Raw genomic sequence first — 27,903 nt, forward strand, 5'->3', positions numbered from 1 at the left:
CGTTTGCAGATCTAATTAATTTACCAACTGCTACCAAATCCGAAAAATTCATTTAGGTTTGTATTTTTCCAAGACAAGAACCAGTATCAAAGGAACACTTATTGTTCATCAGGTAAACTGCCTCTTCCTCATCCTCATGCTCTATTTTGATATTCAATTCATTCCATAAACTATGATTATCATGAATTGGGTTGTCATTTGTTGTATGACGCAAATTTTTGTGTCATTTGATGTATGACACAAGAATTTGTGCAAACGAGTTTTTGGTAACCGCTCTTTAAAAATTTTAAACCATATTATGTGCTGGTGGATTCGTTTTTGTATCTTAATGTAAAACCGCCTCACAAAAGACCAATTGGATATATGAATATGAATCTGTTATATTTGATCAGGTTATCACTTGAAAATCATGACATTAAAGACGCAAAAGCGTATACGTTTGTCAGAGGATAATGTCGACCGAGATAGGTTGGGTGAAATGCCAGATGATGTACTCGTGCGCATTCTTTCATGTCTGCCTATTATTGATGCTGTTAGAACTGTTTTACTTCGTCGCTTCGGAAACCTTTGGACCTTGATTCATACCCTTGAGTTTGATATGAGCGGATACCTCGACAATTTCTGTCGTTGGGAATGCAATAACAAACATATTGAGTGGTTCTGTCGTTTTGTCCGCAACGTGCTCATACTTCATCAAAACCTCTGCATTGATAAATTTCATGTTTGTATTGATTTCGACTCTTGTTATGAAAGACAAATGGCTGGTCCTGATATAAGTATGTGGTCGAGGTTTGCGTTGTGTCGACAAGCCAAGGAGATCAAAATATCTGATGAATGCAACAATGACTTTGGTACCAGTTCGATCTTGCCTAAGTTCACGAGTCAATCTCTTGTCACACTTGAACTCGATTCTTGTGCATATGATGGAGAATTTCAAGTCGACTTAGGATGCCTAAAGAAGTTGTCACTTAACCGTGTTTCGATGACTGATGAAAATTTCCAAAGATTTATATCTGGATGCCCGTCGTTACATGAACTCATTATTGCGAATCCTTTTGGGATGAAAAAGCTGAGTTTAATTGCTCCAAATATTGATAAATGGAGTCGTCCTATGTTGCTTTACTTCCCCAACCTCCAAAATTTGTATTTGGAAATTAATAATGGTTGGCTACTGGATTTCATTGATGTTTCATCTGTCCATAACATCTACATCAAAAATTTGAACTTTTTCATGAATTTTGACGACGAAATACCTACGATAAATCAAGTGTTGGTAGGAAGGTTTCAAAGTATTGAAGTTTTTCAATTATCATGTGATGCTTCTAAGGTATGTCCTTCTCCTATATTTTTTCGATTGTCATGATGTTTTCGTAATTACTGATCAAATGATCATAGTGGTACTCACGAATTGAGTTAAAGTCTTGTTCTTTCAAACCGAAAGTATCTGAATTGAACTAAACAGAATTGAACTTAACTAAATTAAGAGAATTGAAATTTAGTCCGAAAAAGAGAACCTGAGTATCTGATAATTCTTGGATTATGATATTTCTATCAATCTTTCTTTACTGCTTATCACTAGACTTATTGCTATATACTTCGTATATATGGCGTTGATTGAGATTACTAATGACCATTCCGTTCCATTTCAGGAATTCCTCGATGAGATACAAAATTTGCAGTTGTTAGAATGTAGATGGAGGCGTATTGTTCTTGAATTGCAGGACTTCTGCGAAAGCTGCCTCTTAGGCGTTTATCATTTGATGAATAGTTTAAAACACTTGGAAGAACTCGTTATATACTCCACAGAAGTAAGTGTAACACTCGTTTAATTTCTCATATCGTTTCATGCATATAAAAATGTGCGAGATTATGTATATGATTTATTAGCCTACTCAAATTAACGATTAGTATTGTCTCTTCTATAATATTAGGATTTCAAAGCCAGTGACAATTTACTCCGCGTAGAACTTCCTTCCTCATATGTGACACCACAACTCAAGACCATCACAATCCATGGCTATGAGAAATCTTGGATGAGTCAGCTTCAACTTGTAAAACTCTTGCTCAAAAGTGCAGCTGCCTTGGACAAATTGGTAATTATCCCCATGAAACGTCATCTGACGAAACCAGAAGAGCTGGACTTTGTTAAGAAGTTGTCGAGCTTCCCGAAGGCCTCACCAAGTGCCAGGGTAATCTTTGCTTGACAAGCATAGTACTCTGTATATGATAGTATGACTAGAGGATCTGATAATGTATCATGATTGAGTTGTAGAGTTTCTGAACTTGTGATTTACCAAAATGACGTAGGGCTATTCGGAAACACCATTTCTTGTTTAAGACTGTACCGCAATCCATAAAATTTCGATTATTATAAGGGTTTGCATATGCGGTATGCCAGCAATCCTGTATCATCAATCAAATGATCGTTAGACTCATCATAGATTCCTGAAATTAATGTTCAGGTAAAATACAAGTCGGGTGTATAATTAATTGGGTTGGGAAAATGTGGGTTTATACAGGTTTGGCTTACTATAAAGGAATTTTGTCTAGAAAATGAATTAAAGGCAGGCGGGTTCCAGGTTGACCAATAGGTCGACTAAAGTTTGTTAAATTTGAGGTAGTCAATTTAACCGTGAAAATCAATACTATATATTAAATTCAGAAACCAAGGGACTTCAATGTAATTAAAGAAAGTTATACAAATTAATTATACTATATAGTTTTAAATCACTAGCACCGTGTGATGGACCCGATTAAGGGATCTCAATGCAAATATTATATAGTTTGGGTTAAAATTAAATTATATAGAAACTTGGTAATTTTCCAACATTTGTAAGAGACTAAAACATGGTCAATTTCCTTAAAATAAAATAATTATTTAAGATGGTCAATTTCCTTAAAATAAAATAATTAATTAAGATGGTCAATTTCAAGGAGACTAAAAGAAAAAAGATGCTTGGTAATTTTCCTAAATATTTATAGAAGATGGTCAATTTACTTAAAATAAAATAATTAATTAGTATAAACATGTACACTTATGGTATTAATTATTATCATCATAAAATTATATATTAAATTTAAAATCTATGCAATTTTATTAAACTTTATAGTTTATTAGATGTATAAAGATGTTAATTATTTAACATATAAAAATATAATATAAGTAGGTTATAAATATTTCAAGTTAGATTTCATAATATATAATATTGCATAATTCTTTCGATTTGATTTAATGCATATATGTAATATGTTTATATAAATATATAATCCTTTTAAAATTGCATGTCTAAGTAGTAAAAATAATTTCGTCAGTGAAGAAAAGAATTGTAGTAACATTGGATATAGTTATATGATAATAATCACTCATTTGAATATAGTAAAAGTAACAATATTATCAGCGAGATTAATGAAAGTGGTAGAAACAACAACGGGAGTAGTGAAATAATCAATATTAATGCGCCAATAGTGAAAGTAATAATAATTACGGCGGGAGTAGTGAAATTATCAATATTAATGCGGCAGTAGTGACAATAACAATAATTACGGCGGGAGTAGTGAAAGTAACAATGATTACGGGCAAGTAGTGAAATGTTATTACTATTTTTTCATTAATAAGAGTAAAATATTAATAGCGGGAGTAGTGAATTTGTTTCAAAATTTATTTTATCGTAATTTTAGAATATATCATAGAAATATATATTAATGATAAATTTATGTGTTATACAACTTCAAGTAATTTTATTTAATGGAAAAAAAAATTTAATGGTAAGTAGAGGTAGCCCGGGCGAAGCCGGGCACCAATACTAGTAGCAGAATTATTTAAAGAAACAATAGTAACCGTGGTAAATGTTAAATGTATAGAATATTTGGGCTGGTCAATGGTGCGGGTCGGCCGGATTCGGTCCGGGTCAGGGGGCGGGTCGGGTTTGACTTGTGAGACCTGGAACCGGCCCGAGATAGAGGACGGGTCGGGACGGGTCGAGGACTCGAGGCTGGCCATGCCGGGTTAAAGATGACCCGTTAAGCGGGTTTAGGGGCGGGTCCGGGTTGGGATGGGTCGGGCTTGAGATTTGGGGACCCGGAACCGACCCAAATATAGGACGGGCGCGGGCCGGGTTGGGAGACGGGCCGAGATTGGTCGTACGGGCCGGGTCGATCCGCACTTTTGACCAGAATTAGACAAGTATAACCTTTAGGTTTATATTTCATAAAAGTAAATTTTGAGGATAAATTAGAGGTGGGAGTCTGGCACCAAACCTAGTTCCATCATAGTCTCCTTCGGAAACCGTCATTGTTCATCAGGTAAACTGCGCCTTCTTCATCCTCATGCTTTATTTTGATGATCAATTCCCTCCAATAAATTATTCAAAAACTTCCTATTTTATTTCTCCAACAATTTCTTAGCGATTATCATGAAGTGGGTTGTCATTTGATGTGTATGGCACAAATTCTTTGGTAAGACGGCCTTATACAAGAATTTTTGCAAATGGGTTTTTGTCTTTTTGATAACCGCTTTTTATAATTTTTTTAAATCTTATTTTGTGCTGGTTATATTAAATTTGTTATCAGGATATCAATTGAAAACAATGACAACAAGGACCAAAAAGGGTATACGTTCGTCAGAGGAGAACGTTGACCGAGATAGGTTGACTGAAATGCCAGATGAAATAATTGTGCGCATTCTTTCATGTATGCCTATCATCGATGCTGTTAGAACTGTTTTACTTCGTCGTTTCGGAAACCTTTGGGCCTTTATTCATAGTCTTAACTTTGACTATGATGAATTTCGGGACAAGTTAGGTATTAAGGGAAAAACCCAACATAACTGGATCTGTCGTTTCATCCGCAATGTGCTGACGCTTCACCAAAATCCGTCCATTAATACATTTAATCTTCGTATAGAGTTCGACAAGGCGGCTGTGGATGATCTGAGTGAATGGTTCAGGTTTGCGTTGGATAGACAAGCCAAGGAAATCAGATTATCTAATGGAAGTGATGAATGTGATTTTTATATTGATTGCAGTTCGATCTTGCGTAACTTGACGAGCCAATTTCTAGTTACACTTGAACTCGAGAATTGCAAATTAGAGGGTGAGTTGCAAGTTAATTTGGGATCTCTAAAGAAGTTGTCACTTTACTCGATTGATATGAGTGATGAAATTTTCGAAGGATTTATATCTGGATGTCCTTCTCTACAAGAACTGGTTATTGAGGATCCTTTTTGGACGAATGACCTAAGTTTTAGTGCTCCAAACATTGAAAAATTATCTCTCTTTCTTACGTGTGAGGTCCAATCATCTCTCTTTCTTACGTGTGTCAATTCTTTTTCGATTAATTTCCCCAACCTTATTAGTTTGTATTTGGAAATCGACATTTGGGAACTAAACATCATTGACGTTTCATCTGTTCGCGATATCTACGTCAAATATTTTTATGTTTCTGTGAATTTACATGACGATGAATCATTTACAATCAAGAAAATGTTCGGAAAACTTGAAAATATTGAAGTTTTTCAACTGTCAAATGATGCTTCTAAGGTATGTACTTCACCTTTCTTCTCATGTTTTTCTCTTTTGAAAAGAACTCTTTTTGTATCGACGTATTGAGAAATTATTGTGACTACTAATTTAATGTCCATTCCCTTCCATTTCAGCCATTCCTCCATGCAATACAAGATGTATAGTTTTGGAATTGCAGGAGCTCTCTAACAGCTGCCTTTCCGGGATCTATTATTTGATGACAAGTCTAAAACAGTTGGAAGAACTCGATATATACACGACAAAGGTATGTATATTTATTGTGTGACCACTTTGCAACTGAAATCAAAGTTGTTCATACAAGAATGTAGATAGATGATCCATCTCAACCAAAATTTTACGGTGATGGTTGAGGTCTAACAATTATATTTATTTCCTATATAAACTCTTTCATTTGCCTCCTTAATTAACGGCAAGTCTTTTCTCTATGTAATACCAGGCTTTTGATTCTTGTACGAATTTACACCGACTAGAACTTCCCTCTCCTTATGTGACGCCACAACTTAAGACAATCACCTTGCATGGCTATGGGAAAACTTGGAGGAGTCAGCTTCAGTTAATAGAATTCTTGCTCAAAAGCGCCGCTACCTTGGACAAATTGGTAATTGTCCCCATGAAAGGTCATCGATTAAAAGCAGAAGAGGAGCTTGAATTTGTTAAGAATGTTGCGAACTTCCCGAGGGCCTCACCAAGTGCCAGGGTAGTCTTTGCTTGACAAGCAATCTGTACTTCGTAGTATAGCAACTATTCGAGGAATAACAAAACGATGTGACAACTAATTTTGGTTTCATCCCGCGTTTATATAAACTTATTCATTTGCTATTTATCTACTTCAACAAATTGTTAGTCTTGTCTAGACTGAACCAATTTTGATTCATCTTCAACCATTCGTGGTCATTGTAGATGTTTGTAGGCCAAATATTGATCCAAAAATTCTCGAAATGTTCTGATGTCTTATATTGAGTCGCCTCATTCATATCAGATGTTTGTGTGTGACGTGTGTGCGTTAATGCAAATGCCACGCACGAGATTAAAATAGCGTGAGATATATGCATAATGTTTAATTCATCCAATAGTACGAGTTTGCAATCACGAATCAAAACAGCGAGTTTGCAATCACGAATCAAAACAGCGAGAGATGGGTTTTGAATTCGATTCCTAATACTTTGTCTGCTATTATACGTAGTCATATATTTATCAATTGGAAAGGTCGAACGGGTTATGTATGAGTTCGTTAACCTAGGGATCGGTTAAAATAGGAACCAAGTGAATTTCAGGCTTGAAAAAAAAAATACGAATTTATACAGGTCGGGTATATATACAAGGAATTTTGAGTCAAAAAGGGGCGGGCCCGACCAACGGATAGGGCCGGGTCAAGTATTCGATTCACCTTCCATAAAAGCTACCACCCTAATCTTTATCAGGTAAAATTACGCTTTCCTTGATCCTCAAGCCGATATTATTCTATTATTAGAAGTATTTTACTGAAATATTTAGAGCACACTATTTATATTTCCCTATCTCCTAAACTTGTTATTAGGGCAAATCAGACCTAAGATTTAAGAGCGATGACGAAATCAAGACCTCAAAAACGTGTATCGTCAAAAGATGAAGCTGATGTCGGCCAAGATAGGTTGAGTGAATTGCCAGATGATGTAATTATCAACATTCTCTCATGTCTGCCTACAATAGATGCTGTTAGAACTGTTTTACTTCGTCGTTTTGGAAATCTTTGGACCTTTGTTCATTCTCTTAAGTTTTACATGGATGAATACCTTGCAATCTTTCAGGATGATTCTCCGATATCTGACATGGATGATTACTATGATTCTCCGATATCTGACATGGATGATGATTACTATGATTCTCCGCTGTCTGACATGGATGATTACTATGATTCTCCAATGTCTGACATGGATGATTATTACCATAGAACCATGTGGGATTATAAAAACACTGGCAATCCTCATATTAAGTGGTTCTGTTCTTTCGTCCGCAATGTGCTGATGCTTCACAAAAACCTCTCAATTGATATATTTCATCTTTGTATAGGATCTAACGACAGGGAGGAGTTTGATGTAAGAGTATTTTTGAGATCCGCGTTAGACATAAGACAAGCTAAAGAAATCAGATTATCTACCTCCAACTATGATTACAATCGAGGATTGATTTTCCCTAATAATTTTAAGTTAACGAGTCAATTTCTTGTTACACTTGATTTCGATTATTTCATATTCAAGGGAGAGTTTCAAGTCGAATTAGTATCTCTAAAGAAGTTGTCACTTAACCATGTTTGTATGAGTGACGCAAATTTCCAAAGGTTTGTATCTGGATGCTCTTCGTTACAAGAACTGGTTATTGTGAATCCTTTTTGGATGAATAACTTAAGTTTTAGTGCTCCAAACATTAATAAGTTATCGCTTGTTATTATGAAGAATGATGATGATTATTATAACATTGTCCATCAACTGTCACTTAACGTCCCTAATCTTAGAAGTTTGTATTTGGAATTTGATGTCTGGCTACTAAACATAACTGATGTTTCATCTGTTCGTGATTGCTACGTCAATTATTCAACCTTCCATATCAATCGCGATGAAGTAGTCGCAATTAATCAAATGTTGTTCGGAAAGTTACAAGGTACTGAAGTTCTTCAACTATCCTGTGATGCTTCTAAGGTAATTTTACTAATTCTTCTCCTCTTTCTTTTTTATTTTGAATTAAAGTCTTGGTTTTTCTGAATTGAACTGTACGGAACTGAAATTATTGCTATTATGGTGTTGATTGCTAAATTATCGAGATTACTAATGTCCATTTGTTCCGTTTCAGAAATTTCTCCATTCAATAGAATTGGAGGCTTTACAAAGTCGATGGAAGCGAGTAGTCATGGAATTGGATCACTTTTGCGCAAGCTGCCTCTCGGGCATGTATCATTTGATAGAAAGCTCACAACAATTGGAAGAACTCATTATATACACCACAAAGGTAAGTCTTTCATACATGTCGAACGATAACTTTGATTTCATATAAGAATGTCCGAATCTATATTAACCGATTCATCTGTCTATTAAGTTAACGGTTAGTCTTTTATTCTATATGAAATTAGAATTTCCTAGCGTGTATCGATTTGGATCGTATCAAACATCTTCGTCCCTGTGTGACGTCACAACTTAAGACCATCACCCTGCATGGCTATTCGAAGTCCTGGAGGAAGTCTTGGACGAGTCAGCTTCAACTTATAGAATTCTTGCTTAAAACCGCAGCTACTTTGGACAAATTGGTAATTGTCCCCGTGAAGTCATTGAAGAAAGCAGAGGAGGTTGAATTTGTTAACCATGTCTCAAGCTTCGAGATGTCCTCGCCAACTGTCAGGGTAATCTTTGCTTGACAAGTATAGTCTTTAGGTATGACGATGTGACTACATGAGAGTTATGCTTGTTTTTTTGTTACGAATCTAATGGAAATGAACTTTATTAATGATCTAATCTATATATATATATATATAAAAGAGAGTTTTTTCGAGCGATTTGAGAGCGTTCACATCATCAAAAATAAATTTAGGAAAGTATAATTTTTGATGTAAAAAATACAGTAGAGAATCTTTTAATTATTATAATATGTATATTTCCTAAATTATATTCAAGTCATATTTCCAATTTTTATATCAAACTTTTACATTTCATTTGTCAAAAAAAATATCGTTTAAAAAATTATGAAAATAATATAATTAGCTTTGTGGTAAAAAATGCTATCATTAGAGTATAAATTTCATATTATTTACACATATTAAAGATGGTGTACTTCTTAATATGAAAAATTGTATACTTTTTAGTATGTTTTGTCCCATATTGAAAAATAAGTAGGTGTGGTGAACATACTACATATAAATAGTAGAATTGTCCCACATCGAAAGATTAGTGTAAGGTGGGTGATTCTATAATTATAAATAGGAGGTATACTTGGAACTTAGGCATCAACCCAAAATCTTTTGAGTCTCTTAAGTATTGTCTTGGAGAGCTCTTAAAAGTTTATATCATTATATTTTCTACCTATAGATTTTATATGTCCGACATTGAAAAATAATATAGGTGTGGTAAATATACTACTATCATTAGAGTATAGGTTCATATCATTTGCACATATTTTAATTATGATAAAAATAAATAAAAAACAAACGAATGAATATAAAGTCACGACTTATGATAAGTATACTTTGAGAGATTCAATATATTTTGGGTGATACTTAAGTTCCAAGGATAAATCTTATTTATAATCATGGGATCACCCCACCTTATGATAATCTTATGATGTGGGACAATTCAACTATTTATACGTAGTGTATATTTATCACATCTACACTATTTCTCAATGTGAGACGAATAACAAATTTAAAAGTACACCATATTTTTTTGAACCTAATTCGACATCCAACCCGATTTAATAATAAGCAAATACTATATTATCTATTAATATTCATACGTTTTTTTTTTGTTTTTTTCATAATTAAAATATGTTATAATATTGACCATTTTATCGATCTTTCTCACACCTAAAAAAATGTTACAACTTTGAAAATTTAACATTTAATTCAAGTTTATGTTTAAAGTCTCTTATATAATAAGTATTACTTTGAGAGATTTAATATATTTGGGGTGATACCTAAGTTCTAAGGATAAATCCTATTTATAATCATGGGATCACCCCACCTTATGATAATCTTATGATGTGGGACAATTCAACTATTTATACGTAGTGTATGTTTATCACATCTACATTATTTTTCAATGTGAGACGAATAAGATATTTAAAAGTACACCATATTTTTTGAACCTAATTCGACATCCAACCCGATTTAATAATAAGCAAATATCATATTATATCTATTAATATTCATACATTTGTTTTTTATTTTTTTTATCATAATTAAAATATGTGCAAATAATATGAACCTATATACTGTAATGATAGAATTTTTTTAACACAATTCTAATTATATAATTTAAACGTAGTATATTTTAACACAATTCTAATTATATAATTTAAATGTAGTATATTTTAAACGTAGTATATTTACTACACCTACATTATTTTTCAATATGAGACATGTAAAATCTATAGGTAGAAAATATAATGATATGAACTTTTAAGAGCTCTCCAAGACAATACTTAAGAGACTCAAAGGGTTTTGGGTTGATGCCTAAGTTCCAAGTATGCCTCCTATTTATAATTATAGAATCGCCCACCTTATACTAATCTTTCGATGTGGGACAATTCTACTTATTTTTATGAAGTATGTTCACCACACCTACTTATTTTCCAATGTGGGACAAAACATACTAAAAAGTACACAATTTTATATATTAAGAACTACACCATCTTTAATATGTCCAAATAATATGAAATTTATACTCTAGTGATAGCATTTTTTACCACAAAACTAATTATATTATTTTCATAATTTTTTTAACGATATTTTTTTGACAAATGAAATGTAAAAGTTTGATATAAAAATTGGAAATATCACTTGAATATAATTTAGGAAATATACATATTATAATAATTAAAAGATTCACCACTTTATTTTTTACATCAAAAATTATACTTTCCTAAATTTATTTTTGATGATGTATATATAAAAGAGAGTTTTTTCGAGCGATCTGAGAGCGTCCACATCATCAAAAATCAATTTAGGAAAGTATAAATTTTGATGTAAAAAATAAAGTGGAAAATCTTTTAATTATTATAATATGTGTATTTCCTAAATTATATTAAAGTGATATTTCCAATTTTTATATCAAACTTTTACATTTCATTTGGCAAAAAAATATCGTTAAAAAAATTATGAAAATAATATAATTAGCTTTGTGGAAAAAAATGCTATCATTAGAGTATAGATTTCATATTATTTGTACATATTAAAAATGATGTACTTCTTAATACGTAAAATTGTGTACTTTTTAGTATGTTTTGTCCCACATTGGAAAATAAATAGGAGTGGTGAATATACTACATATAAATAGTTAGAATTGTCCCACATCGAAAGATTAGTATAAGGTGATGTGATCCTATGATTATAAATATGAGGCATATTTGGAACTTATGTATTCACCCAAAAAATTTTGAGTCTCATAATTATTGTTTTAAAGAGCTCTTAAGATTTTCTATCATTATCTACGATATGATATAAAAAATAAATGAAAATCGTTGCAGGGAACTACCTTGCAAAGAGTTAAGAACATGAACAAGAAAATCAAAAAATAAAGATTTTACTAATTCAAAAAATAAAGATTTTACTAATGGTAGTCTCCTGACACAGTACTAAAGATTTTACTAATGGTTGTCTTCTGAATGCAGTAATAGAGCGTTAATGAGTCGTTATATGTACGATGTAGAGATCCCTATCTAATGATCGAGACTAAGTGGTTTTACCTTCAAAGAAAAATAATATGTATACAATATTAGCTTTTTTTAAGAAGAGACATGTATTTTTTGGTATGTTATATCTTTCACATTGAAAAATAATGTAGGCATGATGAACATACTACGTCTAAATAATTAAATTATGTATCTCACATTGAAATAATAGTATACGGTAGGGTGATTCTATAAATATAAATATGAGGCATCCTTGAAACTTAGGTATTAACCCAAAATTTGTTGATATAAAAGATATGTACTTTTATGATATATATCTCACATTGAAAAATAATGTAGGTGTGATGAATATATTATGTATAAATAATAGAACTGTCCCACATATATATACATTTTCTATATTATATTAAAGTGATGTTTATAATTTTGATATAAAAACTTTATATTTCATTTGACAAAAAAATATCGTATGAAAATTATATAATTAGATTGTGACAAAAAAATGTTATCATTAGAGTGTAGATTGTATTGTATTGTATTTTCTCATTATTAAATCGGGTTGATGTCAAAGTAGGTGCAAAAAAAATTTGGTGTACTTAGTATGTTATTTGCCCTACATTGAAAAGTAATGTAAATCTGGTGAATATACTATGTATAAATATTAGAATTGTCCCACATCGGAAGATTACATAAGGCAGAGTGATCTTATGATTATAAATAGAAGTCATAACCCAAAATCTTTTGATTCTCTTAAGTATTGTCAGAGAGTGCTCTTAAAAGAGTTTGTATTACTGTCTCTACAATAATGATTTCTAACTTAAGTTAATCTTTGGAAAATCTTTTAGTTATTATAATATATACTCATTATTTCTTATTTTATATTCAAGTGATGTTTTTAATTTTTATATAAAAACTTTTACATTTCATTTGGCAAAATAATGTCGGTAAAAATATTATGAAAATAATATTATTAGATTCATGGTAAGAAATGCTATCATTAGAGTATATATATATATACGCGAAAGTGGCAATTGAAACCCTTAAGTTTAACTAAAGGTGAAATTAAGCCCCCTAAGTTTCATATGTAGCAATTAACCCCCTTAAGTTTAACAAAGGGTGAAATTCAACCCCTTTCAATTTCTCCTCAAAATCTCATGAGAAAATCAACTATTACCTTATACACTCAGATTTTTATACGTATAAAAATAAGTATACAATTAAATTATACATGACTATTCAACTACTTCAAATACTGATATACACAATGGGAAAAAAAAACCTAAGTTACATACAGATGATATTAAGATTAAGATACACAATATATACATCAGAGGAAATCTAAATCTCTTTCTTCTTCTCCTTCAATGTCGACTTTTACTCAAGGTAAATTTGCGATTTACTTTCTTACTTTTACTTTGAAATTCTGATGTGCAGTCAGTTGTGTGCTCTTGTGTGCTTGAATATCTCTGTGTACAATTAGGGTTAAGAAACAACAAATTCATAAGTATGATTATAGGATAATTTACCTACGAGTTATGCATTTCATTAAAGCTAAATTACTCGCTACATAGAAAAAATACAAGAAAACAATTTAGAATAGTTGTGGCTAAATGATACGTTGCTAAAACAGGCTAAATGATATATTTATTGCTAAAATACTCCAAACACTTGAACAAATTTTGAGATATTGTTTTATACTTTTGTTGATAGATGATACCTCTGCAAATATCGTTACTTGCAATTGTAATTATGGGGGAAAGTTATCGGCCATAGATAACACTATTGAGTATGTGGGTGGATCGTCTGTTCAGTACACCTTGGATATCTTTGAGTTAACTTTAAAAAGAGTAGAAGACATGGCTGAGAAGATTTATGGTCACCGAGACTCAATATGTTTTTATCTCGTTAAAGGAGTGGGTATGCAACTATTATGCGATGTAGAAACCATAGAGGAGTTGCAAGTGGAAGGGGCTAAACATGGGGCTATTGAACTGTATTTTGATGGGGAGCCTCTCGAAGATATGAATGTGGGGGCTGATTTCTCGAATGAGATTAATCCACAAAGCAATTCTCAAGTGCAAGTAAGGGTTACTAATAATATAGAGAGAATTGAGAATGTTAGTGGAGATTCTGATGATGAGGAAATATGTTGGAGTGAGCCCGAAGAGGTTATTCATGACCAAGAAGCGGGTAGTAGTGATGAAGAATTTATCGACGCACAAGAGAAAAAAAAAACACTGGATTTCCATGAGAAATAACTCGGGTAAAAATCAGAACACCGAGCATAAGGAAGTAAGAGATCAGAGGGTCAAAGGAGTAAAGGATGATTACTGGGGTAAAGATGAAGATGATTATGAGGTAATTTGCCAGCAACAGTTATGCGAAAGAGATTCGGATGACGAAGGCCCTTTGAGCATAAGCGATGACGAGGAGAATATTGAAATTCATGACAAAGCTCAGTGGCCTATGTATGATCATAACACACCATTCGGGTCGGTAAACTTTGAACTAGGGCAATTATTTGACAAAGTAGACGTGCTTAGAAAAGCACTAATTTACTACAGCTGTCAAACAAACAAAGCATGGAACTACTGCCATAATGAACCAACAAGGGTGCTCGTAAAGTGCAAAGCTTATCCAAGATGCAAATGGAAAATAAGCGCCAGATATACAAAAGAGTATGGATGCTTGCAAATACGATTTATCAAAGACGTTCATACCTGTGCGCCAACTAAGATCAATAAAAGGGCCAATGCTAATTTTTTTGCTGAAGAATACCAAGATAAGCTCCTTAAACATCCTACATGGAAATTGAAAATGTTCATGAAAGACGTCGAAGACACATATGGTGTAAAAATTGATAGATGGCAAGCTTCTCGTGCTAAAAAAAATGCATTGTCCGCTTGTGCAAAGGTAGTACAAAAACAATATGGTTCCCTTAGAAATTATATGCATGAATTGACGAGATCCAATAAGGGTACTAGTGTTTTTTTAGCCCTGAAGCCTCATATATCACGCTCAATTCCTCAATTTCATATGTTCTATATAAGCTTTCTTTCTATAAGGAAAGGATTCATGGATGGTTGTAGAAGAATACTTGGTTTAGATGGCGCCTTTCTCAAAGGTTATTGTAAAGGCGAGCTATTATGTGCCACTGCTAGGGATGCTAACAATCAAATGTTCCCGTCGCATGGGTCAGTAGAATCGAAATCTAAAGAGAGTTGGTCTTGGTTTCTTAGACATCTTATAGAGGATCTACAAATTCAAACTGGTGAAAATTGGACTTTATTATCTGATCAACAAAAGGTACGCTTGTGGTATCTTATCTTTTTTTTTTATCTCATACAAATTGATATATTTTCTAGGTAATACTATTAAAATTTTATTCAAAAATGAAACCAGGGTTTGTTGCCTGCAATTGCTGACTTGTTACCTGAAGTCGAGCATAGATTATGCGCACGACACATTTTCACTAACTGGATTAAGGTTGTTAAAGGTGCTCCTTTACATAATCTATTTTGGAAAGCCGTGAAATCATACACAGAGGAAGGTTTCAATTACGCAATGAGCGAGTTACAACAACAAAGTCCAAAAGCACATCTAGAAATGCGTTCAAGAGATGTTACAAGATTTTGTAGATGCTTCTATAAAAGATGGGCGTGTACAGGGGTTACTTGCAATAATATGGCAGAGACTTTCAACTCATGGATCCTTGAAGCTAGAGAAAAACCTATTTTAACCATGCTAGAAGAAATAAGGCGTAAGGTTATGTGTAGAATGGTGGAGAAGAAAAAACAAGCTGATAAATGTAAGGGCATTGTTACACCTAGAGTTCTAGCAACAATAAATGATCACATGCAAGCTACAAGGAACTGGAATGCTATAGAAGCGGGTGAAAATGTGTATGAAGTAGCACATGTTCACAATAGTATGCTCACATTTGCAGTGAAGCTACATGAAAGAGTTTGTACTTGTAGATATTGGGATATAAATGGGATTCCTTGTGAACATGCAACCGCAGCAATTTGCTCAAAGAATGAAAATCCAGAGAGCTATGTGTCATTTTGGTATAGTAAGGAAGCTTATGAGACATCATATACATTATCTTTGGAGCCATTAAATGGCCAAAGCATGTGGCAGGAAATTGATGGAGGAGAAATTTTACCAAGTGATCCAAGAGTCAAGTACGGACGGCCTCCGAACAAAAGGAAAAGAGCATACGGGGAACGCAAGAGCAAGACAAATACATATAGAATTCCAAAAGGCGGAAAACAACTATGCTCTAATTGTAAGGAACCAGGTCATAAGAGTCGCACATGCAAATATAAGGTACCTGTGAATCCGTCACAAAGCAACCAAAGCTGAATCCCGCTTTAATCTCCATTTGCCACAGATGTTGCTGTTGGCACGTTTTTTTTTTTTTTTTTTTTGCAATCAAAACTGAATTCCGCTTTAATCTCCATTTTTCGTAAATGTTGCATTTGGCACGTTTTTTTCCTAGATTGATGAAAATTGATATGTGTATGAGACATGGAAGGATTTCTTCAATTAGCATACCAATTCATGTACTGGTTTCTTAACATTTTGCTAGTATTATTAGTGCTCCATTATTACCCTTTTCTTATCTAAACAAATTTACAGTGGGATAGAATTATGGCAGGAGTTTGGGATTTAGCAAACAAACTCTAGAAAATGGCTGCTTCAAATTTACAAAGTCGATTAAATTAACAATATTAACTAAACATAACACCAATTTTTATTTAAGATCGTCTTAACTTAAGATGACTCTCACTTGTTAAGACGGTCTCAAACAAGACTAACTAAAAGAAGAAAGGGGAAAAGAGATCTTACTCTTGTACGAACTATTCTTTGAGCTATGATCTATCACATGCATCAAGCAATTGTTGATCAAACATCAAATTGTATTCCACAACTTTTTTGCCCAATTCATGATGCCATGGCAGAGAATGTAAAGTGATGATTACTTCATCAAGTAATTGAAAACTAAAGATACGAGTTTTTCTCTGCGGTTTTTTTTTATCCTACACTTCTATTGATTGAGATTTGTAGTTAAACAATCAAGCTCAAGAAATTAATTGGTGTTTAGCAGAGAAATGAGGGAGATGGAGATGTAGAACTTTAGAAAGAATGAGTTTAGTCAAACTCAGTTAGACTTAGAGGATAAAAGAGGAAAGTGCTGCAGTGTATGTGTCGTATACTTTAATTGTATACTTATTTTTATACGTATAAAAATCTGAGTGTAAAAGGTAATAGTTGATTTTCTCATGAGATTTTGAGGAGAAATTGAAAGGGGTTGAATTTCACCCTTTGTTAAACTTAAGGGGGTTAATTGCTACATATGAAACTTAGGGGGCTTAATTTCACCTTTAGTTAAACTTAAGGGTTTCAATTGCCTTTATATAATTTGCCCATATTAATGATGGTGTATTTCATAGTATGTTATATGTCCCACATTGAAAAATAATATACGTGTGATAAATAAACTACATACAAAAAATAGAATTTTCCCACATCGAAATATAGCATAAGGTGGGTGATTCTAAGATTATAAATATGAGGCATCCTTGAAAGTTAGGCATCAACCCAAAATCTTTTGAGTCTCTTAAGTATTGTCTTGGAGAACTCTTAAAATTTCATATCATTATATTTTCTACTTATAGATTTTATATGTCCCATATTGAAAAATAATTTAGGTGTGGTAAATATACTACGTTTAAATAATATAATTAGAATTGTGTTAAAAAATATTCTATCATTAGAGTATAGGTTCCCATCATTTGCACATATTTTAATTATGATAAAAAAAAATAGAAAACAAACGTCCATGGTAGCATGTGTAATCTATCAAAGAGGTTATCATGAGAAATTTCCAATATTATAATGATATAGTTAATTAAATTTTCATTTAAAAGAGAGAGATATCCGTACCAATAAAATAATAAAGGGGGTATTATTTTTTAATTGTTATTTTATAACGTTCATTTAACAGCCTTTACATTAGGAGGTACCATGGGCAAAAAAATGGAACCTCAAGGGTACCATAGGCGGATTCTTAAAAGTAGGGGTAACATAGAAAATCTGACAAAATTAAGGGGTACCACGGGAAATTTCAGTATCTAAATTATGTTAAATTTTTTTTGAAGAAAAACAACGTACAAATATTAATGGAGAGTACTTTATCATATTATTAAATTTAAATATAACTATTAGATATAATGAGTAACAATTGTCTGTATTCGGTATTCGAGATCTGGTTGGATGTCCAACTAAGTGCAAAAAAGATGGTGTAATTCTGAGTATGTTATTTGTCCTACATTGAAAAACAATACGTATAAATAGTAGAATTGTCCCACATCAGAAAAAGATCCAAGTTTGGTGAATATATTACTTATAAATAGTAGAATTGTCCCACATCGAAAGATTAGTATAAGGTGGAGTGATTATATGATTATAAATAAGAGTTAACCCACGTATATATTAATCTTTTATTTTTTTTGAAAGAGATATTTTAATAATATGTAAACAAATCATTAGACATAGAATGTAAACATTAAACCCTTATAACATTTTTTTTTGCATTATAAATAGGTTAATTACCCCCGTTGCAACGCACGGGCATTCAAACTAGTTTGTGTGGTACCTAGTTTGAATGCCCGTGCGTTGCAACGGGGTAATTAACTTATTTATAATGCAAAAAAAAACATAAGGGTTTAATGTTTACATTCTATGTCTAATGATTTGTTTACATATTATTAAAATATCTCTTTCAAAAAAAATAAAAGATTAATATATACATGGGGTAACTCTTATTTATAATCATATAATCACCCCACCTTATACTAATCTTTCGATGTGGGACAATTCTACTATTTATAAGTAATATATTCACCAAACTTGGATTATTTTTCTGATGTGGGACAATTCTACTATTTATACGTAGTATATCATCAAATCTGCATTGTTTTTCAATGTGGGACAAATAACATACTCAGAATTACACCATCTTTTTTGCACTTAGTTCGACATTCAACCAGATCCCGAATACCGAATACGGTTAATTGTTACTCATTATATCTAATAGTTATATTTAAATTTAATAATATGATCAAGTACTCTCCATTAATATTTGTCGTTGTTTTTCTTCATTTTTTTATCATAATTGAGATACGGAAATTTTCCGTGGTACCCCTTAATTTTGTCAGATTTTCCATGTTACCCCTACTTTTAAGAATCTGCCTATGGTATCCTTGAAGTTCCATTTTTTTGCCCATGGTACCCCCTAATATAAAGGCTGTTAAATAGACGTTATGTTTGATGGCGTGGCAATAAAATAACAATTAAAAAATAATACCCCTTTATTGTTTTATTGGTACGGATATCTCTCTCTTTTAAATGAAAATTTGATTAAGTATATCATTATAATATTGAAAATTTCTCATGGTAACCTTGAACTTTGATAGATTACACATGGTACCCCTAATTTTAAGTTTCTACAAATGGGACCCCTGTGTTCACCTTTTTCTTTCCCAGAATACAATTTGACAACTTCCGTCATAACGTCATTGCTCCTATGACTTTTGACGCCTTTTTCTTTTGTTATCTATTACACAAACACTTCATCATCTAATTCTTAAATCCATATTTTATTTAATAAACTAACATTTAATACCTAAATAACAAAACACAAATAGCATGGCATGTTCAATTACTCATCTAGTTATTTAAAACAATCAAAGAGACTAACAACTCGATCATGCTCGAACTTGTAATTTTTATTTTTATTTTTTGGCGAAAAAGTACGAGATTAATTAAAGGAAGCCAACTTTACAAAATACATTAGGGCGGCGGGTTGGGCGATAAAATTACATTAGGACAATCTATTTTACATAGGGACTTAACAAAGTTTGGTGCACTATGTCAACGGAAGTTTCCATCACATGAAGACTAGTCTTGAATCGAGAAACGGACAAGCGAGTCAGCGATTAAGTTTGTCAATCTTTTTGCCAATAGAATCTTTAATATGAAGAGGTTTTTAGGAGTTCTTTGCACTCCATAATAACATTAGCAAGAGGACACAAATGGATGATATGATATTAGAGTAAATAAGTTTCATAACAACTTAACAATCCGAACTAAGAACAAAATTATCCTTAGACTTAACCACGTATTAAATTCCTTATCTAATGGCAAAAAACTCACATGATGACGGGTTATGGGGTTAGGACCATGGCAACGACTCGTCCACCCAAAAACCCAACACCCATTATTCCATATATAATGCCCGCATGTGAGAACACACACACACATAATCTAGTTCATTTAGTCGTACGTGTAGACTTGTCAAACAGGCCGGGCGGGTTGGATCCCAAGTCGGGCTAGAATACAGACGGGTCGATTATGGTCGGGTCATACGAGTCTCGAGTCGGAATACAAGCTAGTCACATATAAGTTTACGACGTCTTTTATTTTAAGGATAATTCCTATGCATCCCTGAAGTTTGCAATCATTGATGCTGTTAGAACTGTTTTACTTCGTCGCTTCGGAAACCTTTGGACCTTTATTCATACCCTTGAGTTTGACATGAGTGAATACCTTAACAATTTCTGTCGTTGGGAATGCAATAGCAAACATATTGAGTGGTTCTGTCGTTTTGTCCGCAATGTGCTCATACTTCATCAAAACCTTTGCATTGATAGATTTCATGTTTGTATTGATTTCGACTCTTTTTATGAAAGACAAATGGCTGGTCCTGATATAAGTATGTGGTCGAAGTTTGCATTGTGTCGACAAGCCAAGGAAATCAAAATATCTGATGAATGCAACAATGACTTTGGTACCAGTTCGATCTTGCCTAAGTTCACGAGTCAATCTCTTGTCACACTTGAACTCGATTCTTGTCATATGAGGGAGAATTTCAAGTCGACTTAGGATGCTTAAAGAAGTTGTCACTTAGCCATGTTTGGATGACTGATGAAAATTTCCAAAGATTTATATCTGGATGCCCGTCGTTACAGGAACTCATTATTGCAAATCCTTTTGGGATGAAAAAGCTGAGTTTAATTGCTCCAAATATTGATAAATTATGGCTTGTTCTTATGGACGAAGATCAATGGAGTCGTCCTCTGTTGCTTTACTTCCCCAACCTCCAAAATTTGTATTTGGAAATTAATAATGGTTGGCTACTGGATATCATTGATGTTTCATCTGTCCACAACATCTACATCAAAAATTTGAACTTTTTCATGAATTTTGACGACGAAGTACCTACGATAAATCAATTGTTGGTAGGAAGGTTTAAAGGTATTGAAGTTTTTCAATTATCATGTGATGCTTCTAAGGTATGTTCTTCTCCTATATTTTTTCGATTGTCATGATGTTTTCGATAAATGATAGCTTTTCCGTAATTACTGATCATAGTGGTACTCAAGAATTGAGTTAAAAGTCTTGTTCTTTCAAACTGAGTATCTGAATTGAACTAAACAGAATTGAACTTAACTAAATTAAGAGAATTAAAATTTAGTCCGAAAAAAGAGAACCCGAGTATCTGATAATTCTTGGATTATGATATTTCTATCAATCTTTCTTTACTGCTTATCACTAGACTTATTGCTATATACTTCGTATATATGGCGTTGATTGAGATTACTAATGACCATTCCGTTCCATTTCAGGAATTCCTCGATGAGATACAAAATTTGCCGTTGTTAGAATGTAAATGGAGGCGTATTGTTCTCGAATTGCAGGACTTCTGTGAAAGCTGCCTCTTAGGCGTTTATCATTTGATGAATAGTTTAAACCACTTGGAAGAACTCGTTATATACACCACAGAAGTAAGTGTAATATATTAACCATATCGACTCAACTAAGGAAAAGATTATTCCTCAAGATCCTGCCTTATTCTCCAAGACAAAGATTAAGTAAATATTGTACCTTTGAAAAGTGTATATTTCTTATATCTCTAGAATTAGGTTAAGTTCTCCTCTTTGTAATACATATAAATACATGTATCGATCCTTGGTAAATAATATATTCGATTAACAATCAAAACCTAAGTCTTATATGGTATCAAAAGGCCATCGATCCAACCTCCTTCTTCGTCCACGCCCAGCAACATTCAAACGCTCCACCACCTTACCTTCCGCCATCACCATGACTGCACCACACACCGACACCAATGTTCCCAACCCACACGAAAACACCAAACCCTTAACCTCTCTCAACCTCAACCATTGTGTCAAATTGAACCCTCTTAACTACACCGCTTGGCGCTTTCAACTACTCAATATCCTCTTCGGCTTTAGTCTCCTTGGCTTTGTCGATGGAACCGAATCTCCACCACCACCAGCAATTACCACTGCCGACAAAAAAGACCAACCCAACCCGGCCTACTTGACTTGGCTTAAGCAAGATGGTCTAATCCTTGGTGCCCTCATGGGTACCCTCACCTCTGCCATCCAACCCTTAATTGTTCGCGCCAAAACCGCACGTGAGGCATGGGACCTCCTTGCCCAAACATACGCTAACCCCTCGAGAGCTCACATAATGCAATTAAAACAACGCTTTGATTCTCTCGCGAAAACAACCGATCAAACCATCTCTGAATACATGAATTCTATCAAAATTTGTGTCGACCAACTCGCACTCATGGGTAAAACCATCGACCCTGAGGACGTTATTGCACAAGTACTTAAAGGTCTCGATTACGAGTCCTACAAACCTGTCATAACCACTGTTCGAGCTCGAGATACACCAATTACCTTCGAGGCTCTTCACGAAAAACTCCTCCAACATAAGATTATAATGAAACATGAACCCACCTCGAATCACTTTGCTCCATCCGCCAACCCCGCCTATCGCCACAACCAGTCCTACACCCGTGGCCAGCAGCGTCCCAACACCACACCCTCCTACTCTTATAACTCCAACCAACCCAACCCCGCCAATACTGCTGCCCCTCGTCCTTTCAAAGGCCGATGTCAGTGGTGTCGCGAAACCGGTCATGTAATCTCTAACTGCCCTCTCTTTCGCAAGCTATTCCCAAACCTCGTGTTTCCTGAACCCGCATATCGCCAACCCCAAAACCAGCCTCATGCCCATCTCGCCAACTATCGCAACCCCCACCCCAACCAAAATTTCCTACTCGACAGTGGTGCCTCCCATCACCTTACCCATGACCTCGACACCTTGGCCTTTCATTCACCTTATGACGGCCTCGATGACTTAGTTATTGGTGACGGCTCCACTCTCAACGTTGCTAATACAGGTTCATTTACTCTTCATAATCTCAATTTGTACAATGTTCTTCATGTGCCAAAGATTTCGCGCAATATTATTTCAATTTCCAAACTATGCAACGATAATAATGCTTATGTTTTATTTACCCACAATTCGTTTTTTGTAAAGGACCTGCAAACCGGGAAGCTTCTCCTTCAGGGCCGAGCAAGTCAGGGGACGTATGAATGGTGTCCCCCCCCCCCCAACCCGTGCATCTCGCGGCTATCAAAAAAGGAACCACGCAAAAATCGTGGCATCATAAGTTAGGGCATCCCTCAAACGATGTACTCAAACTTATCAATAAAAATTTATTTTCGCAAACGAATGATTTAGATTACTGTCATGCTTGTTGTATTTCGAAGAGCAAGAAATTGCCATTCAAAACTTCAACTCTCACGTCGAATGCACCGTTAGACCTATTATTTTCCGACCTATGGACTAGTCCAACTCCATCTCGCGACCACTACAAATATTACGTCATCTTTGTAGACCATTATACAAAATATGTATGGCTATATCCATTAAAACGAAAATCCGAAACTACGCAAGTATTCAACCAATTCAAGGCCCTCGTTGAAAAATACTTCAATCGACCCATACGTCGCTTCTTCTCAGACAATGGCGGCGAATATATCAAATTAAATCACTCACTTCTAAATGAAGGCATATCCCACCTCACTACCCCACCCCATACCCCAGAACATAATGGCTATGCCGAAAGACGCCATCGTCACATTGTCGAAACCGGCCTTGCCTTGCTACATCACGCGGCCCTACCCATATCCTATTGGCCGTTTGCATTTAGCACGGCAGTTTATCTCATCAATCGTCTACCAACCAAAACCCTACAAGGAGACTCACCATTCTTTAAATTGCACAACCTAAAACCCGACTACAATAACCTACGCAATTTCGGTTGTCTTTGTTACCCGTGGCTTCGACCTTACACCAAACACAAGCTCGAAGATCGCTCCATACCTTGCATATTCATTGGTTATTCGACAACCCAAAGTGCCTATCACTGTCTAGACCCCAAAACCCATAGAATTTATACGTCTCGCCATGTGAAATTTATCGATGATGAATATCCACTTCGCAAAACCGACCCGTCTCCTTCACCTACAACTAAACTGGATGACTGGTGCTCGCTTCATATTCCTCTCCTTCCTCACCCCGACACTCCACCAACATCACCATCACAGACCACTTTTGGCTCCTCCAAACCCGTCACTATCGTTTACACTAGGCGCACTCCTAGACCCTCCACACCCGCATCAAATCCAACCACAATTGCACACTCCACTCCCATTCCCGCACCCTCTTCTTCCGCTGACCCCACCAACTCGGCACAACCTTCCACTTCCGCTGCACCACCTACCATCGACCCCTCTCCACCGACAACCACAACCTCCTCACAACCACCTGTTCGAACCATCACTACTCGCCTAGTAAACAATATTAGAAAACCCAACCCTCGCTATGCCAACAATCTAGCTCATGTTTCGACCCATGACCATCTTCCCAATACCGTCAAACAAGCTTTAATTCTTCCTCAATGGCGTCACGCCATGCAAGAAGAATTCAACGCTCTTGAACGAAACCAAACGTGGCATCTTGTCCCACGATCCTCGACCCAAAATGTCATAGGTTGCAAATGGGTTTTTCGAAATAAGTTCAACCCTGACGGGACTCTTAAGCAACATAAAGCCCGGCTAGTTGCGAAGGGGTTTCATCAAAGACCCGGCATTGATTATAGTGAAACCTTCAGTCCAGTAGTCAAGCCCACCACAGTTTGTTTAGTCTTAGCTATCGCTGTCACCAAATCTTGGTCTCTCCGACAACTCGATGTCAATAACGCCTTTTTACAAGGTAATCTGACTGATAATGTTTTTATGACCCAACCACCTGACTTTGTTGACCCAACGAAACCCGATTATGTCTGCAAATTAAGCAAAGCTATATACGGTTTAAAGCAAGCTCCTCGAGCTTGGTACAACGAGTTAAAATCGTTCCTTCTCACCTATGGTTTTCAACAATCACTATCTGACTCTTCCCTATTTACCTTACATTCTCCAACCTCCTGTATCTACATTTTAGTTTATGTTGACGATATTATCGTCACTGGACCCCATCCTAACCAATTACAAACCTTCATTGCTACATTATCCAATCGTTTTTCAATAAAGGACCTTGGTCCCCTCTCTTATTTTTTAGGCATCGAAGTTACTCCAAATTCGCTTGGATTGCACTTAAACCAATCAAAATACATTACAGATATTTTAGACAAATATCACATGTTAGAAGCCAAACCAAATTCTACCCCTAGGGCTCTCGAACCTCGATTAAACCGTGAGGATCACAACCCCATTCACAACGAACCCGACTACCGTGCTATAGTCGGGAGCTTACAATATCTGTCACTAACCCGACCTGACATTGCCTTCACTGTAAATCGTCTTGCCCAGTTCCTTCATCATCCTACTATCACCCATTGGACTGCGCTCAAACGGCTTCTGCGCTACCTCCATGGAACCATCGACCTTGGCATTCAAATTTATCGCTCAACCCCACTTCGACTCCATGCATTCTGCGATGCTGATCATGGTGGCGACAAAGACACCTCCCTCTCAACCTCTGGCTACATTGTCTATCTTGGACGAAACCCCATTTCATGGTCCTCCAAGAAACAGAAAGGCGTTGCTCTATCAACCACTGAGGCAGAGTTTTGCTCTGTCGCAACCGTCACAACCGAACTCCTTTGGCTTCGAAACCTGCTTACTGAGCTTCACCTCAATGTCACGGCACCACCAGCAATTTTCTGTGACAATATCTCAGCCACTCTTTATGCTCGAAATCCAGTCTTTCACTCTCGCATGAAGCATATGGCCATTTCCTTCAACTTTGTCCGTGAACATATCCAGCTTGGTACGATCCGCATTCAACACGTTGCAAGCAAAGATCAGCTAGCTGACGCTCTCACCAAGCCCCTGTCCCGAAGTCATTTTCAAGAATTACGTGGCAAGATTGGCCTCCTTCCTAGGACGTCCATCTTGAGGGGGCGTATTAACCATATCGACTCAACTAAGGAAAAGATTATTCCTCAAGATCCTGCCTTATTCTCCAAGACAAAGATTAAGTAAATATTGTACCTTTGGAAAGTGTATATTTCTTATATCTCTGGAATTAGGTTAAGTTCTCCTCTTTGTAATACATATAAATACATGTATCGATCCTTGGTAAATAATATATTCGATTAACAATCAAAACCTAAGTCTTATATAATACTCGTTTAACTTATTGAGTGACCACTCCACATATCAAATGATTAATTTTCTCTCATATCGTTTCATATAAGAATGTGCGATATTATGTAGATGATTTATTAGCCTATTCAAATCTATGTTACTCCGACACTTCACTTAACTGCCGTGTCGCGTGTCAGACACGTGTCAGTGTCTGACACGACACGACACTTCGACACTTCAATTTAGACCACAAAACATGAAAATTCACCCCAAATAGCCGTGTCCGGCACGTCGACACGTGTCGGCGTGTCTGAGTAACGCAGATTCAAATTAACAGTTAGTCTTTTCTCTTCTATATTATTAGGATTTCAAAGCCAGTGCCGATTTGCTCCGAGTAGAACGTCCTTCCTCGTATGTGACACCACAACTTAAGACCATCACAATGCATGGCTATGAGAAATCTTGGATGAGTCAGCTTCAACTTGTAAACCTCTTGCTCAAAAGTGCAGCTGCCTTGGACAAATTAGTAATTGTTCCCATGAAACGTCGATTGACGGAAGCAGAAGTGCTTGACTTTGTTAAGAAGTTGGCGAGCTTCCCGAAGGCCTCACCAAGTGCTAGGGTAATCTTTGCTTGACAAGCATTGTACTCTGTATATGATAGTATGACTAGAGGTTCTGATCATGTATCATGGTTGAGTTGTAGTGTTTCTGAACTTATGATTTACCAATATGACGTAGGACTATTCGGAAACACCATTTCTTGTTTAAGACTGTCTTAACCTAAGACGACCCTCACACCTGATTAAAATAGAGATGAAAATAAAACGATATTGTATGACATCTCATTAATCATCGATTGGAGGAAGAAGAGGAGCTCGAATTTGTTAAACATTTATTGAGGTTCCGGAATGAAGAGACCGCGGTACATCACATGTAGCAGCGGAAGATAAAAATGCGGTCCTTCTGAGACCTATTGCATTTAAAAACTTGTAAAAACTAGGTAAAAAGGCACATACTTTATGGGCAAACAATAAATTGGTCTAACCCGAAAATACGGAGTCTCTAGTATATCCACACCGGTAAATAGACTAACGTTCTCAACCCTTAAGACAACCTCGAATAATAGAGAAAACACTCTTCTCACTTTAGTGTATGTATGAGCGTAAGACAATTTCTTGTATCTATAAATTGCAACTTACCATTGCTATTTATAGGCAAACATTCCTTAGCCATCAAGTAATGTCATTGGTGGGTCACATCCTTAACAATTAAGGATTGACCATAATAGCAGCACGTAGCCTCTAAATGATAAGAGTTGCATGCATGACTGATGGTATCAAGTTATACCTCGCAAGTGCACGATTTTATCGTTGTACACTATTAAGGGTCGATCCCACAAGGAGTTGAAAAGATTACTAATTGTTCTAATCCGATCGTTTAGCTAAGTCG

The 27,903-nt window shown here is 35.1% G+C and overlaps 5 protein-coding genes across 6 annotated transcripts; all 5 read left to right on the forward strand.

Moving 5' to 3' along the window:
* LOC141594134 (uncharacterized) lies at nucleotides 1-27,319 on the forward strand. The gene is made up of 5 exons (XM_074414324.1): nucleotides 1-112; nucleotides 393-654; nucleotides 20,571-21,271; nucleotides 21,605-21,763; nucleotides 26,817-27,319. The coding sequence occupies exons 3-5, from the start codon at nucleotides 20,897-20,899 to the stop codon at nucleotides 27,087-27,089; spliced, it is 807 nt and encodes a 268-aa protein (XP_074270425.1). The 5' UTR covers nucleotides 1-112; nucleotides 393-654; nucleotides 20,571-20,896; the 3' UTR covers nucleotides 27,090-27,319.
* Nucleotides 356-2,385, forward strand: LOC141594133 (F-box/FBD/LRR-repeat protein At5g56420-like). Its single transcript, XM_074414323.1, has 3 exons — nucleotides 356-1,327; nucleotides 1,650-1,808; nucleotides 1,932-2,385. Exons 1-3 carry the CDS (start codon nucleotides 410-412, stop codon nucleotides 2,202-2,204), a joined length of 1,350 nt encoding a protein of 449 aa, XP_074270424.1. The 5' UTR covers nucleotides 356-409; the 3' UTR covers nucleotides 2,205-2,385.
* LOC141594131 (putative F-box/LRR-repeat protein At5g41630) lies at nucleotides 4,226-6,389 on the forward strand. 2 transcript variants are annotated; one of them, XM_074414321.1, is made up of 4 exons: nucleotides 4,226-4,302; nucleotides 4,570-5,537; nucleotides 5,654-5,784; nucleotides 5,977-6,389. In XM_074414321.1, exons 2-3 carry the CDS (start codon nucleotides 4,587-4,589, stop codon nucleotides 5,681-5,683), a joined length of 981 nt encoding a protein of 326 aa, XP_074270422.1. In that variant the 5' UTR covers nucleotides 4,226-4,302; nucleotides 4,570-4,586; the 3' UTR covers nucleotides 5,684-5,784; nucleotides 5,977-6,389. The 2 variants fall into 2 exon arrangements, with proteins under 2 accessions (XP_074270422.1, XP_074270423.1); XM_074414322.1 differs by lacking the exon at nucleotides 4,226-4,302 and adding an exon at nucleotides 4,314-4,455.
* On the forward strand, nucleotides 7,106-8,925 carry LOC141594712 (FBD-associated F-box protein At4g13985-like). The gene is made up of 3 exons (XM_074414710.1): nucleotides 7,106-8,215; nucleotides 8,367-8,522; nucleotides 8,644-8,925. The coding sequence occupies exons 1-3, from the start codon at nucleotides 7,106-7,108 to the stop codon at nucleotides 8,923-8,925; spliced, it is 1,548 nt and encodes a 515-aa protein (XP_074270811.1).
* LOC141594713 (uncharacterized) lies at nucleotides 14,730-16,277 on the forward strand. Its single transcript, XM_074414711.1, has 2 exons — nucleotides 14,730-15,218; nucleotides 15,315-16,277. Exons 1-2 carry the CDS (start codon nucleotides 14,730-14,732, stop codon nucleotides 16,275-16,277), a joined length of 1,452 nt encoding a protein of 483 aa, XP_074270812.1.
* Nucleotides 27,320-27,903: the final 584 nt, after the last annotated feature.

Source organism: Silene latifolia, chromosome 8 (assembly GCF_048544455.1).
Source record: "Silene latifolia isolate original U9 population chromosome 8, ASM4854445v1, whole genome shotgun sequence".
In the NCBI taxonomy this organism is placed as follows: domain Eukaryota; kingdom Viridiplantae; phylum Streptophyta; class Magnoliopsida; order Caryophyllales; family Caryophyllaceae; genus Silene; species Silene latifolia.

Coding starts and splice junctions, on each gene's coding strand:
- LOC141594134 (XM_074414324.1), top strand. CDS start 20,897: ATGACTGATGAAAATTTCCAAAGATTTATATCTGGATGCCCGTCGTTA. Junction 21,272..21,604: donor TATCATGTGATGCTTCTAAG/GTATGTTCTTCT, acceptor GTTCCATTTCAG/GAATTCCTCGATGAGATACA. Junction 21,764..26,816: donor TCGTTATATACACCACAGAA/GTAAGTGTAATA, acceptor CTATATTATTAG/GATTTCAAAGCCAGTGCCGA.
- LOC141594712 (XM_074414710.1), top strand. CDS start 7,106: ATGACGAAATCAAGACCTCAAAAACGTGTATCGTCAAAAGATGAAGCT. Junction 8,216..8,366: donor TATCCTGTGATGCTTCTAAG/GTAATTTTACTA, acceptor GTTCCGTTTCAG/AAATTTCTCCATTCAATAGA. Junction 8,523..8,643: donor TCATTATATACACCACAAAG/GTAAGTCTTTCA, acceptor ATATGAAATTAG/AATTTCCTAGCGTGTATCGA.
- LOC141594133 (XM_074414323.1), top strand. CDS start 410: ATGACATTAAAGACGCAAAAGCGTATACGTTTGTCAGAGGATAATGTC. Junction 1,328..1,649: donor TATCATGTGATGCTTCTAAG/GTATGTCCTTCT, acceptor GTTCCATTTCAG/GAATTCCTCGATGAGATACA. Junction 1,809..1,931: donor TCGTTATATACTCCACAGAA/GTAAGTGTAACA, acceptor CTATAATATTAG/GATTTCAAAGCCAGTGACAA.
- LOC141594713 (XM_074414711.1), top strand. CDS start 14,730: ATGTTCATGAAAGACGTCGAAGACACATATGGTGTAAAAATTGATAGA. Junction 15,219..15,314: donor TATTATCTGATCAACAAAAG/GTACGCTTGTGG, acceptor AAATGAAACCAG/GGTTTGTTGCCTGCAATTGC.
- LOC141594131 (XM_074414321.1), top strand. CDS start 4,587: ATGACAACAAGGACCAAAAAGGGTATACGTTCGTCAGAGGAGAACGTT. Junction 5,538..5,653: donor TGTCAAATGATGCTTCTAAG/GTATGTACTTCA, acceptor CTTCCATTTCAG/CCATTCCTCCATGCAATACA.